At 49.1% G+C, this 14,131-nt stretch overlaps 5 protein-coding genes and 1 non-coding gene across 6 annotated transcripts; 3 read left to right on the top strand and 3 right to left on the bottom strand.

The window, feature by feature from the left end:
- Window positions 1–107: 107 nt before the first annotated feature.
- Window positions 108–992, bottom strand: AKAW2_51374S (uncharacterized protein; the record flags this gene model as incomplete). Its single annotated transcript, XM_041691296.1, has 1 exon — window positions 108–992. One exon carries the CDS (start codon window positions 990–992, stop codon window positions 108–110), a length of 885 nt encoding a protein of 294 aa, XP_041544795.1.
- Window positions 993–1,916: 924 nt separating this feature from the next.
- Window positions 1,917–3,032, top strand: PLR1_2 (aldo/keto reductase family protein; the record flags this gene model as incomplete). Its single annotated transcript, XM_041691295.1, has 3 exons — window positions 1,917–2,043; window positions 2,112–2,517; window positions 2,570–3,032. The coding sequence occupies 3 exons, from the start codon at window positions 1,917–1,919 to the stop codon at window positions 3,030–3,032; spliced, it is 996 nt and encodes a 331-aa protein (XP_041544794.1).
- A 3,770-nt stretch (window positions 3,033–6,802) lies between these two features.
- Window positions 6,803–7,830, top strand: AKAW2_51372A (putative short chain dehydrogenase; the record flags this gene model as incomplete). Its single annotated transcript, XM_041691294.1, has 3 exons — window positions 6,803–7,021; window positions 7,077–7,415; window positions 7,519–7,830. The coding sequence occupies 3 exons, from the start codon at window positions 6,803–6,805 to the stop codon at window positions 7,828–7,830; spliced, it is 870 nt and encodes a 289-aa protein (XP_041544793.1).
- A 2,420-nt stretch (window positions 7,831–10,250) lies between these two features.
- On the top strand, window positions 10,251–10,340 carry AKAW2_t50015A. The gene has a single exon. It is a non-coding gene; the product is annotated as a tRNA-Asp (tRNA).
- Window positions 10,341–11,325: 985 nt separating this feature from the next.
- Window positions 11,326–12,026, bottom strand: AKAW2_51371S (uncharacterized protein; the record flags this gene model as incomplete). The annotated part of the gene is made up of 2 exons (XM_041691293.1): window positions 11,326–11,711; window positions 11,783–12,026. The coding sequence occupies 2 exons, from the start codon at window positions 12,024–12,026 to the stop codon at window positions 11,326–11,328; spliced, it is 630 nt and encodes a 209-aa protein (XP_041544792.1).
- Window positions 12,027–12,479: 453 nt separating this feature from the next.
- On the bottom strand, window positions 12,480–13,533 carry AKAW2_51370S (putative oligosaccharyltransferase subunit ribophorin II; the record flags this gene model as incomplete). The annotated part of the gene is made up of 4 exons (XM_041691292.1): window positions 12,480–12,719; window positions 12,772–13,056; window positions 13,114–13,312; window positions 13,388–13,533. 4 exons carry the CDS (start codon window positions 13,531–13,533, stop codon window positions 12,480–12,482), a joined length of 870 nt encoding a protein of 289 aa, XP_041544791.1.
- Window positions 13,534–14,131: the final 598 nt, after the last annotated feature.

Here is a 14,131-nt window from a genome sequence, read left to right as displayed (position 1 = left end):
CTTACATCGATAGATCTCTCATGTCAGCCAGATGATAGCTATACACACAACACTGAATTACAGAAATAAATTATCTTTTAGTATCGAATTGGCTGGCTATACAACCATCACAACTGCTGATACATCACATCCGTCCGCATCGTATACTTCGTCCCCCTCAGAACCGGATCCCCACCATGAAGCAGATCCATCTGCTGAAACACCAACACCGAGCCCGTCTTCGGAAAAACACGCAAGTGTCTCTCCTTCTCCTCATATCTGGGTAGAAAAGACGTCGCTCCGCCCAGCAGCTCCCCCTTCACATCCAGATTCACCTCTCCCTCTCCCCGCTCAACCCTCGTCATTTCCCTCTTCAACTCCCCAAGATCCTGCTCCCCCTGCCCACTCAAATACAACTGAATAGTATAATACGACTTCTCCTTCCCATCAGGCGTCTTATATAGCGCATCCCAATGCGGCCTAAAGTACTCTCCCCCTTCATACCTAAGGAACCTCAACCGCTCATTCAACCGAGTCATTCCATAAGCCTTGCTCCGCCCCGCAAGGCCCGTCACCCGAGGTTGATTATCAATTTTGTCAATCCCCAGCTCCTTGAAGAACGGTAGTAACCGAGCAAACAGCTTATCAGCTATATCCTCGGAATCATAGATAATGCGCCCACAATTCCGGGAATCTGTTGAGAGCGCTTGCCTGCCACCTCCGATGTTGATCATAGCGCGTTCCCAGGTAGGTGTGGCAGAAGAGTCACCGGGAGGGATGGTGCTGGACTCCGCAATGCGGATTAGTTCGGCGCATTCTTCTTCGCTGAATGCGTTGTCAATTACTGCGGCGCAAAGGTTCTTGTATTCTGGGAGTGGTGGCTCGGAGGTCTCGAAGTTGATGCGATTGCATCGGGCGTTGAGGGGCGGTGGGGAGGTCAGGAATGTAGAGGGTGGTCGCTGCATGGTTGGTCTTGAGGTACAGAATGCTCTTGATATGTAATGGCTTTTCATCAGATTCTTCTTGTTTTTATCTTCAATTCAAGCAGCAAAGAGACTTATATAGGATGGACTTGCAGAATGAGGCTCGTGAGATGCGTCACCTATCCCGGGCCCCACTGTTGCCTGTAAGCAAGGCTGAAGGTGGGCTGATCATGGCTTAGCAGTAGGATATGCACAGCCTCGTGCTCCATAGTGAAAGATCATGACTCAAATGACTAGTGTATTTTATCGCTTCTTCCGCGATAGATTAACCACATTGTACTTTCAACCACTGCAATTCAACTAACGACCAAGAACAGAACCACACTTCGGTATTTTCTTATTTACCCCAAAGCTGGCATAAAGCTAATGTGTAATAACAAAGCCCACGAAACTCAATCTGATGGTATGACCAGAGCTCCGCTTGGTTTTCGTTAGTATCACTTTCTTAGATCCAAATCAATATTTTACTGATATCCATAACCTAGACTAGGTAGCAAATCAACATTTCCTTGTCGCTATTAAGAGAGAAACTTGAGATATTCCGCTCGTAATGAAAAGATCAAAAAGCTGAAGAATGCAGGAATGAGATGCTAGCTCTGTCTAAATACCTATAGGAAGATTACACAAACTTACCCTGCGTTGAATAAACCATACAGCATAGTCACAATCTACCTTACCAGTTCTAGAATCAGGATGAATTCAATAGCTAGTAGCTAGAGGCGAAACCGCTTACGATCGCCCAAACATCGCCGAAGAAGTGGTAAGCAAACGGAATTAACTGCCGGAGTTATGTCTAAGACCGGGTAGTCTTTAGGATAGGTGGCCATGGTATTTAAACTTATAAAAGCCTACGGCGAGGTTCTTTCCACGAGTACTGAGGAAGATAAAAACAAAACAGAGATATAATCACTCCATATAACTGCTCACCAACCACACCATCGAGAGAAAGTCAACATGCCCCAGATTGCCGGAAAGGAAGTCGGCCCCATTGGCTTCGGCCTTATGGGATTAACTTGGCGAGCGACACCACCGTCCCAAGAGCAGGCATTCGATGCTATGCATACTGCAATTCAGAATGGATGTATGTAATTACTCTTTTCCTTTTCCCGGAGACAGCTATCTAAATCAACATTGATCGATGACCTATAGGTACTTGTTGGAATGGCGGCGAAAACTACGGCGCACTTGACTACAACAGCCTCGTCCTAGTAGAGCAATATCTGGAGAAATACCCCGAAGATGCCGACAAGATAGTCCTGAACATCAAGGGCGGCGTGAATCCCGACACTCACCAGATAGATGCTTCGGCGGAGAATACGCGCCGCAGTCTAGATAACTGCATAGCGCAGCTGAAAGGTCGCAAGAAGATTGATATGTTTGAGTTTGCCCGTCGAGACCCGACTGTGCCTATGCAGGAGACGTTTGCTCTTATCGAGAAGGAGTATATTCAGACGGGCAAGATCGAGGGGATTGCCTTGTCGGAGGTGCGGGCTGAGACCATCCATGAAGCTGTCAAGTATACCAAGGTACTCGCGGTGGAGGCTGAGCTTTCTTTGTATGTATGGGATTTGTTGCAGAAGCAATGGAGGGAATGCTGACTGGAATAGGTTCACTACTGATATCCTGGAAAACGGCGTCGCAGCGGCGTGCGCCCAGTACGGGATCCCGATTATTGCCTACTCGCCGATCGGCAGAGGCATGTTGACTGGTCAGTTCAAGAAGTTCGATGATCTTCCGCAAGATTCGCTGTTGCGCTCTTTCGACTTTCCGCGATTTCAGCGGGAGAACTTCGAGAAGAACATGCAGCTGGTAGAGAAAGTGGAAGATATCGCTCAGAGGAAGGGTTGTACCCCAGCGCAGCTGGCTATCAACTGGACAAGAGCACTCTCTAGGCGCCCAGGGGTACCAACCATTATTCCTATTCCAGGTGCCACAACTGCGGGGCGGGTGGAGGAGAACAGTAAGCAGATCGAGATCACGGATGAAGAGATGCAGGAGATTGATGAGATATTGGCCAAATTCACTCCAGCTGGCGAACGATACCCCGGGGCCATTCCGGTCAATACCTAGGATATTTAGTATCAGAATCCTGCAGTACAAATGACACTCTCGTAGCTTTAGAGACTCTCATTTCAAACCATGTTTCAAGGTACCAAATCAGTCAGTTGACGCAACATGATAGCCATCCTTCCAGTAGAGCAAAGGACAAATCTGAGCTATCTTGTGTCCAAAAACTATATGACGAGCCACGAGTGCTGTGTCTACCAACTGAGCACTTGTTATCTTCTGGAGATCAGCAACCCGGCTTCAACGACCATGTGACAGCACCAAATCCGGCTTTCCCCAGCAATCTTGGGCAGACTAGCATATCCCAGCTACCGTACCTGACGATCGGAGAGACGCCGACCGGTCTGGACTGACCGGGGTAAGTAAAAGTAACTATGCACATGGAAGATTCTAGCATGTAACATGCATCTCATCACCTGAACAGCAGCCGTAAATTAGGGTGGGGTAGATGATAGTGCGATAAATGCTAAACGGTTTTATATGTTGCATCTGTCTCAAGTCTTGATGTTAACTGCAGTCGGGACTAAGAAGATAAGTCACAGTTGCAAGGGCAGGTATTGTGCAATCGAGGCCACGTCAGCGATATGCCGGAGTTCAATCGGAATGAGAGGGGACGGAAGGGACGGAGGACGGTAGTAAGTTGGTGGCTTGGTGGAGAAAACCTTGGAAAATAAAGTATTGCCGGTCCTGGGATAAGACAGCTGGGGGTAAGGTTTCCTGTAAATCAACAGTAGAGAGTGCCGTGGGGAAACAAAAGAAGGGATAGTAGTGGGGAGTTGGGGAAATTCTTGCTGGTCACACGCCTCAGGCCCCCGCGGCGGCACTATCTATACATAGTAGAACGCCTATAGATAGCAACGATTAGGCGAGAACTTTACTATAGTATCTGCTACCGCTACGATCACTATTACGTTTACTTTTATCGAATTGGCCTTTTCCCCTGGTTCTAGGATAGACATTATCATCGTTTAGAAGCGCTCTCTATAGTATGACTCTTTGGACTCCAGTTTAATAACATTAACCATTGCTCTTCCGCAGCCAGGCATAACCTGGTGCCGATATTTTAATCACTGTGTGAAACTAGAATATAGGTTGAGTTCTTAAATATACAGTATAGTATCAGTGATTGTGCTAGTAGTAAACCGAATGTACACATGGAAGTAGGATGCTTGGATTCCGTGGGGCCTCGACACCTGGCGCGCCAGGGGCGCATCGCGCACTGACCAGCAGTTACTGTCTCGCCTATCCGTGGGAGAGTCTGGAACCTGGGGATCCCTAAGCAACCTGCCACCCTCGAGTCGATCATTGCCGCTGCCGATTGCCCGTCACTCCCGCATTGGTCCTTTCAACCTGTTGACCGACTAGGTCTGTCGAGCAATACGGTCTCAACCATCTTTCAATATCCATATCCTGCACGCAATACACATCTTCACATAAGCACAGTTGTAGATGCCAAAAGGATCTCTGCGGATTATACTCCCGGATCCTCCGGATTCGACAGGGAAGCAGGCCGCATATCCGATGGGCGCATCTGGACTCGGTGCTTATTCAAGCCTATTCTCATGCCATTCCAGAGACAGGAGAATTGCAAAGCGCCAGCAATAGCACAGCTAATAAGATCAGTTGTCAGGCAGGCTAGCATATGCTACCCGCGTGCACCGGAACGAACGTTATTGGGCACTAGTTCAAGCTTAAGCTCCAAAACATCAATCAATAGACGAAAAATAGAATGCTCACGGGACCTGATACAGCCGCCGATGAAGATGCGGGTGCCAGGGCCGAATGGCCCCTAATTTCAGGCAGGAAAAAGCCACCCGGGAGTCCCAGAAAGGTAAGATGGTGACACCTCACCTCGTTACGGTCCATCTCCCCGGTATAGGGATGAGGCCCTTCCATTCAGCGAAGAAAAATATGATGGTCACATGGCAATCCCAAGGATCCGCTTCGGGTGGCCGATCTGATTCCTTGCTCTACTCTGGTTTAGGCTTGTCGACCACATCGAGGGAAGCAGGGATCTTGTATCTATCTACACTTGGAATGGTGGTTAATGATTCTTCTATATGCAGAATCTTCTGAAAGTAAGGTATGGTCGTGGCTTCGATGAATTTGGGTGAATGGCCCCTGATATAGATCTATGCGCTAGCTTGTATACACAAAATGTTTGTTTGCTTACGTTCTTTACCGGATATCGATATTGATGTGTTCACCTTACTGAAAGTGCTTGATAAGACTTGCCTCGATCCGTATCGCTAGGGTTCTAGAGATACTCATAGGCATGGGGATGGGGATGGGGATGTTGGCGACCGCGGAGTTGCGATGAGAATCCCAAAAGCATCCTCTCCACGACTGGAAAGTACAGGAATTGGCCAATAGGATTGTCTGGGCCTGTGATAAGCTTGCTATCTCAACGTAGTGCTACAGGCAGAGGAAAAGGGTTCACACACTCCATGCAGAGCCACTACTGGTCCGAACGAGGTGAAATAGATAGTAAAACCCTGGGCAGAATGTCTATGCTATGCCACCGTCTCAACCGAAAAAATGGTCCAAGCCAACACCCTATCTCGAAGGTACATAATGCATACATAGCATCCCTACATGCTGTACCCTGCTGGGTGCCTGATAGTGTGCAGGACGAGGACTGGAGACGATTGGCATTGGATCCGGGACGATCTCCGAACGACCCGTGACCACCCCGTCGAATGTTCGACCGAATTAAATGTAGCTTCCAGAACCGCCCAGGCAGGCCCCGTGATCAGCAGGAGTGGCAGAGACAGACCAACTGTCATCCTGACGGGGTCATTCTTTTTTCATCCCCAGTTTTCGGTGGTGGTCGAGGGGGAGCTTCTTTCCGCCCGCCGCGCCCCCATTCGCCCCATCCCCGGATTGCCTAAAAGAGAAAGCCGAGCACTCCACGAATAGTGGCCCAGTGGAAAGCCATCGCCGGCAGTTGTCCGTTGTTCGTGTCGGTCAGGCCGTAAATTTGCCTTGGATGATGCTGGAAGAGAGATGCTTCTGGGGAACTTCTCACGATGGCCCTCAAGACTATCGTTACTTCATGATGATTTAACTTCGTCATCCGCGGGCGTGCATCCCCATTGGCCATGTCACTTTGCCCGCTTCTCTTTATCGAATTCCCTTCATTACCCAGTTACTGTTGGGGAGAAACTGGAAATACTCCTGGTTTAGATGTCATACTGATTGAAGAGAGCAGTAATTGATACTGTAGTGGCTCTAGAGATGTGCATTGATCAAGGTTGTCTGCTATCAACGTTTGGTCGGGATAGTTGCCGTACAGTATGATATAGAGAAGTCATTCGGTGCCGGAACGATGCCTGCAGGTCTTGCCACGATGGAAAGGACCGAATGACCTCTTGGTGGAACCTGAATTGTCTTCCCTTCTATCCCCATCCGTCCACACATTCCCTGGGTCTGGACCGCATCCACCTCTCCCTCGCAGCTAATCTTTCTTGGGTGCTGGTTCCAATCTCTAGTTGCTCACATGAGCCCTCATGACCATCTTGGGCTAACATCACTCCCCCTGAGGAAGCTACCCATGGGCTCATCGCGAATATATAAGAGGCTTTCTCGATGCTCATTGACAACTCTGCCATCAGCAATTGAGTCTTCTTCGCGCTCACCTCTGCTTTCACAGTGACTCGCGTGCTACCATTGATTAAGACTTTCCCAACTCACTATCTATCTTCCACCTGAAACCCTTTCAATTACATTGTCTTTCAAATCTATCTTCTACATTAATCTACACTTACTCCACAATGTCTGTTTCCTTCGACACCACTGACGTTGCCCCCGCCCCGGTCCCTGTTGTACAGGATGGCCCATGTCTCGGCTCCAAGTCCAGAATGCCCGAGTTCAGCCTGGCTGGAAAGGTTGTCTTGGTCTCCGGGGCTGCGCGTGGCCTTGGTTTGACCCAAGCTGAAGCCCTTCTGGAAGCGGGTGCCAAAGTCTACGCTCTTGACCGTCTGGATGAGCCTGTAAGTGTCCTAGAAGGAGTTTATTATTGACTCTTCTAACGCGCACTTCTTCTAGTCCCCCGAATTCGCCATTATCCAGGAGCGTGCTGTGCAAGAGCTGGGTACTGAGCTTCACTACCGTCGCATCGACGTGCGCGACACAGAGCTACTGAACACCGTGATTGAAACCATTGCCAACACTGAAGGCCGAATGGACGGTCTGGTGGCGGCGGCCGGAATCCAACAAGAGACCCCCGCGCTGGAATACACAGCCAAGGATTCCAACACCATGTTTGAGGTGAACGTCACGGGAGTGTTCATGACCGCTCAGGCAGTCGCCAAGCAAATGATTCGCTTCGGAAATGGAGGCAGCATCGCCCTAATTGCGAGCATGAGTGGCACCATTGCCAATCGGGTATGTTCCCATCTTGTCACCCGTTACCAGCCCTACTGCTTTCCCCGCTTTGACTCTCCCTTTTCTTGACATTCTGTGCGACGACTGACTCATGATGCTGTAGGGTCTCATCTGCCCCGCTTACAATGCCAGTAAGGCTGCCGTGATCCAACTTGGCCGTAACCTCGCCTCTGAATGGGGTCAATACAATATCCGCGTCAACACCATCTCCCCTGGATACATTGTCACCGCCATGGTCGAGAAGTTGTTCGAGCAGTTCCCCCAGCGCCGCGACGAGTGGCCCAAGCAGAACATGCTCGGCCGACTGTCCGCTCCTAACGAGTACCGCGGTGCAGCAGTCTTCCTCCTCAGCGACGCCAGCAGCTTCATGACTGGTAGCGACCTTCGCATTGACGGTGGTCACGCCGCATGGTGATGACATGAACAGTCATACTCTTTCTATTTTCCTTCCGATCCTCTAACTACACTCTGATTATCACGGCACTTATTCACGCATGGCGTTCATTGGAAGCGAGCACTGCACTATAACTGGTTTATCATGACGTCTACCTCTCCATCAGGAGGCGAATTTGTGGTTTCTTTTCCCCTTTAGCGTTTGGTGTCTGGACGGGATGATCGGGTTGATGAACAGTACCTAGAGCTGCTACCTACCACCTGTACCTATACCTATATTATACATACCTATCATCCCTACCTACTACCTACCTATCTAGTTAATCAAGATGATTTTTATTCCCAATATATCCATCCCATAATACCTCCAGTGAGACTGAAATAATTCCAACCGCCCACCACCCCCCATCAAACCTTTACCCAATGAACATCCCCTAACCCAAAACAAAGTTATAAAAAAAGCACCACTTAGCGCGCAGATCCCACCACCCCAGAAAATCGCACATGACCCCACAAAAAGAAATCAACCTCTTAGCAAAGCCTAGCTCAGTCCAGCCTACCATAGGGCAGGAAGTTGATAAATGTAGTAAGCGTAGTCGTAAGCCTTGCTACTAAGTACCCTAGTAATTCCAGCCTGGGCATCTTGCCAAGACCTATCTACTGCCATATTCCCCACCATCGATCCGAGGTAACTATTTACTTACTACCCCACCCCAGATCCCCCGCATAACTGCATACGTTTTAGATTCGGTTCTGAACCAGGGTTAGAGAGGTTGATGTGACGTGTGGTTGATGTATAGACTTATCATATCTACTGGGCTTCTATATTTATTGGGTTCAATTTTATGTATTTGGATTTGTGGGGGTTTTGGTAGTTACTGGGTGCAGTAAGGTTGAACTTCGCTCGCTACCTTGTTTCATTCTCCGGTGGTTTAAACTATTTCTATTCCCACCAGGTAGATAGATACGAACCAAATACTACTTGCGCAGGTTATATGTATCGAAATAGTGATGTGGTGCCACTCTCACGCAACACGAAGGAAGCACCACTATGGACGATAGGTCTATCTATTGGTGCAGTTTCACAAAAGCAAAAGTGAAATAGATGAACCCAGACTTCGCCGAGAAAGTAACGGGGATTACCTATTTGGGGATTATACATGATAGTTATTAGCTGAGAGGACAGTCCTCTTCCTCTTCTACTTACTATCTATGGATGTAAAAAAGAAGAGACAGAGCCTAAGACGGATATATGTGCCGAGCAAAACCCAAACAAGCCATTCAATCATTATATTAAACCAAACATAAAAACAAAACGCGGAAAGAAGTCTCGTGATCCATCTGACTTCAGTAACTATTCGAAGTTGAGGTAAAAACATATTGATGCCTAACATATCGCCTAAGCGGCAGAGGCCTAGTCTTTCGATCCAGATGCAAGGGGATCGATTCGTGAACATAATCTAGACCCTTATTTGATACTGCAGTATTAGTGTTTCTGGGGTCTTGGTTCACGTGGTGATTAGGCCTTGCTGGTGGTCTATTTTTATTCGTTGTTGGGAATATCACCTGTCTTGTCTTGTGTCTTAGGTGAGGCTACTACTACTGATACTAATTATTAGAGACCGATGGTCACTTCGGTTGGGATCGGATCTTCTCAATCAGCGTGGCATGTATCTATATCCCCCAATACACGGACAATCCCGGGCTTATCCCTTTATCGCCATCTATCCCATTGGTATATACTCCTTCCCCGGATGATGTGGTCTTGGTTCGTACTAGTCACTTGATATTTCCCCGGATCGTCAGCATGACCCTATACTAGTTTACTAGTTTACTAGTAGTAGTAGTAGTAGTAGTAGTAGCTAAGTAAGTATTAAAGTTCTCTCCATCCACATAAATACATACAAGTCCAGTAATTGGCTCGCTTGCCTCCGGTTTACCTGCCTACATAGATCCTACTTCCAACAGCCTGACCCAACATGCCAAAGGGTAGTAGCATAGATATCAACCAAAGAACCACTGACAACGCATCACCACCGCAGCCGTGCATGACATTGTCCATCTTCTGCGTGCAGTATACGCCCCCCGTATCTCTCCGACATTGGTATCCAGTTATATCATGTTCCTATATGGATGGCCCACACTTTGCAAATCGGCGACAGCATCGACGATGGGGTTTCTTGTGACCATTTCCATTCATTTGATGTGGCGGATATTGATTGATGATTGCTGAAAAGGTAATATCGGGATCTCCTGTTTCGGAATGGTTTATGAGAGTCTCTTTTTGTGGAGAGGGGGGTGTGATGGGGAAGTCGAATCGTCATCTCGGGGTGTAGGTTTCATGGTTCGGAGGACAATGGGCCTTGTGCTTCTAGTAGTAGTTTTAGGAAGTAGTGAGAGATGGCTGTTATGGCGTAAGTTGGAGGGGGCTTACAACAACAATCCTCGATGGTCTAACGGTCATGATTTCCGCTTGTCAATCCTTAACAGGAACAAGCGCGGGAGACCTGGGTTCGACTCCCAGTCGGGGAGATGTTTTTGATTTTTCGCTCTCTTTCCAGGTTCTTGGATCAAAATAGGTTCTTTTGCTGTTTTTTTAGACTTTATTTTGTTTTTTATTATGTGTGCTTGTTGTTCTGTTGTTCGGAAGAATAAATGTTGAGATCATGATAATGTCAAGATTTATACCGAGATTTTCCCTGGCGGCATCACTATATATAATGGCTGAAGTCTATAACATCAGACACACGATCTACAAATGTAATCTAAAACAAACACTTAAAAAACCTGCGGTCTTATAGCACATACTCATAGCTAGAAATTGAGATGCTAAGAAGTGTAGTGTTCTTGTAGTTGCTTGAAATATCCTGCGACAATGGTGAGGAACCGAGCATAGGAAGTATAACAAATCCATCACCACCATGCTTTGGAGTGCTTCAGACATGCAATAACTGGATCCATACCCAAGAACCATAAAATCATTAACAAAGCCACCAGTGTGTACAGGGCCTGGTATCAGCTTTATCCTAGGCAATTCTCTGAATCCGTATTTCTGTTATAGCTCATCCCGAGGAGCAACCTGAGTAGGCATTTCCAGTGCAATGAGGGCATAAGTATAGAGAGGGCTGGTATATTAGGACCAAGCATCGAGGATGAATGCACTTCATATTATGGAAATGAGGGACCGGGATAAATGGGACGTATGGACAGATCCAATCGATCAAGGCTATTTGAAACCCGGTGTATTGAAGACCGACAATGTTGTAGAGGAAGTTCGAATTCTCCAATTCCACATCCCCACAGAATCGCATGAGATCTGCTATAATGTAGCAACTTAGCAACAACATGCAGTCCATATATTGAATCCTACGCATCACGCTGACGGGCCCCAAACAAGCCATCTACAACAACTTCTCCATCCATAATATTACAATGCCATTCCATAACCATGCATACATACATACATCCACTCTTCCCTATCGTACACTTATTCCTGTACACCAGGTATCTCAACCCATCAACCAATATCCCCAACCACCCCCCTCGCCCCCAACCTACCCACAACACCACTCTTCAACCTCAACAGCCTCTCAATCTCCTCCGCCGACAATCCCTGCCTATCCCTCATCGACAAGACCTGCCGAATGGTAAACGCATCAACAAACTCCCTGCCCTGGAACCCCGATCTCCCCATCGCCTCGAACTCCTGCTCCGCGGCCTTGGTGAGGCGCTGCCGCGCCGAGAAAACCAGTAACGCCGGGTTAGATGCAGGCGGGAAGACGGTGGGCGCGGGTTGTTGGCGCGCAAACGTGCTAGTGTGGGAGAAGGTCGGGTTAGGAGTCACGGGGCCGATGGTGCGAAGTTGTGCGGCGAAGTCTGGGTCGCGGCCGTCGAGGTCGATTGCTTTGTAGAGATATTGTTAGTTTGAGATTTATGGAGTTGAGGGAGGGAAAGATGGAGGTGTATGTACGTACCTGATGAACGCTCGAGAGAGGGAGGTTCTTTTGAGTGGTAGGTTGGTCCTGTGGGGGGTGCTCTCGACGGTTGTCGCGGTGGTTGTGGTTGTGGTTGTGGTTGTTGTTGCTGTCTTGTGGGTTTAGATGCTGGTGGTGGTTGTGCTGGGGAGGAGGTCGGAGGAGAAACGGGTTGTTTTGGGTATTGGCGCCGCGAGACAGCCTGGGCGGCGGATCTCGCGGGCTTGGAGGATGAGGCGCCCATGGGTTGGCGGTTCTGGAGGATTTGAGATTGCGGATCTGGGGGTGGAGCTGGGGTTTAGCACTGATGTTCTGGAAGCATAATAATTGCGGTGGTGGTGATGATCGGTTTTACATGGATTCAATTGCCTTCTGCAGAGGATCGGGCGGACTAGCCTGTTTGGGATGATGGACTAGCCGCGCGGGTGACGTCAGCCATTACGAATTATTTACTTGTTCTTTTGATATTGTTGCTTTGCTGTTGTTATTGTGATTTGGGAGGTGGGATACCCCTGACCGTCTAGGTAGTACTTTTTTATAGAGATGTGTTATGATAAGTATCGTATAGTAGATGCTAGTCCTATTCATGTCTGTTTTGCTACACTCATACAGTAAGGCTTGTCTGCACAAGCCTGGTTCCCTACAGGAACACTACTTCAATAATACTCTCTCAGGCAGCAGTAGTCCAGTACTGCATTTACCTGAGTCCGGCAAGCCGTCTGCCCTGGACTTCACCCAGAGCGCGGCTACCGCTGACGAATGCGACGGATCCGGCCACTGCGACAGCAGGGAGGATCTGGAAGAGAGTCCAAGAACTATAGTACAGGAAGAAGATGCCCTCGATGGAGAGGAGGGAGCCAAGGAACACAATGTGAGGGATAGGAGCCGACTTCAAGGCAGTAGGCAGGTGGTTGACGTTGACGCCAAGGAAGAGCCACTGGAGCAGTGTCAGAGACGTATTGAAAAGAAAAGTATAGAGTAGAACTTACCACACCGCCCAGAACGGGCAGAGTAGCGAGCACCATGGCGACAAAAGCCAGCGTAATCACGATGGGAGGGCTTTGAGGGTCGCTCTTGAAGATGTGGTGGATCTCAGGAAGCTTTCCATACCGCGAAACCTCGACGGTCGGGACGGGCTCATCGGCGTTACGGGTCACATCCAGCTGGAAGGCAGCAGCATTGTATGCGGTTGACTCGCCGAAGGATCCGATCAGGAATCGGGCCTCAAGAGGCTCGGAGGCGGAAAGGAATTGAACGGGAAGGTCTTTCTGGGTCTGAAGTATACATCAGCTGTGCCCTAGCTGGTTCGGCGTGTAGTGCAGGCCACCTACCAGGTCAAGCCTGGACTTGCCATTGTCCTTGACGTTGAAAGGGTATGAAATGTCCAATCCGGTCTCAGGATCCTGGAGGAGGAGGTACACTTGGTGTGCGTGCTTTCCGGTGCGTCCTTCTTGAGCTGTCAAGGTAACTTTCAAGGTATCGGCGACTCCAAGGGCGACGGGCTTGGTAAGAGCTTTGTTATCGGGGATACTGTCAATTGAGAGATACCATCAGTTCAAAGGTTCCAGAAGAGCAAGATAACGACGTAGAAAATAAGAAACGTACACCTCCTTTACGCCCGCACCGACACCAGCGCCTTTGGTGTTTACTGACACGGTGGCATCAGTAAATCCCCATGCGGAGGCAGCCGCGGTCGGGATAGCAGCAGAAGCCAGCAAGGAGAGCTGGAGAACGGAGTGCCACAGCTGCATGATGAGCGAGAGACCGAAACCACAGCGACCAGGCAGTAGAATGAACGGAAAAGAAGAAAGCGACAAGGCCAAACACCGGGGGTATAGCGAGAGGAATGGGAAGCTGGAGCGACGACACGAACAGGCCGAAGCGGAAGATGCGCTAAGATAAGCGCCCGCGGCTTTGGGGCAAGCGGCGGTCCAGTGACCGCCCGCCGCCCGTGCAAGCCCTAATTTCCCGGCATCTCGATGGAGTTCGGGCTGCCAAACATTTCTTCTTCGCTCCCTCGTCCGGACTATCGGGTTTGTCTGCCACTGTTGCGATCCCGGAGATCCTCGAACGGCTCAATAGTCGCTCCTTTGCATTTGCGCCATGTCTTTTATGCCTCTCCTCTAGCCCCGGGAGCCCCCCTGCGCCTGCAGTTTGCCTTGACGTTCCGACTCCTCGCCTCCGCTTCACCGACGGGCCACCCTGGTCTCCGATCACGACAAGTTGGATCTGCGCGGTTGTGGTTACAATTACAACGAGTATAGCTGGATATTGGTACGTGGAGAAGATAGTTGGACTGCTTCGTGCCCCGTTGGTGGTTCATGCCAGGTGTTCTGGGTTTCCAGGAGG

Source organism: Aspergillus luchuensis, chromosome 5, assembly GCF_016861625.1.
Source record: "Aspergillus luchuensis IFO 4308 DNA, chromosome 5, nearly complete sequence".
Taxonomy (NCBI): Eukaryota; Fungi; Ascomycota; class Eurotiomycetes; order Eurotiales; family Aspergillaceae; genus Aspergillus; species Aspergillus luchuensis.
This window is presented reverse-complemented; position numbering and strand designations above follow the sequence as displayed.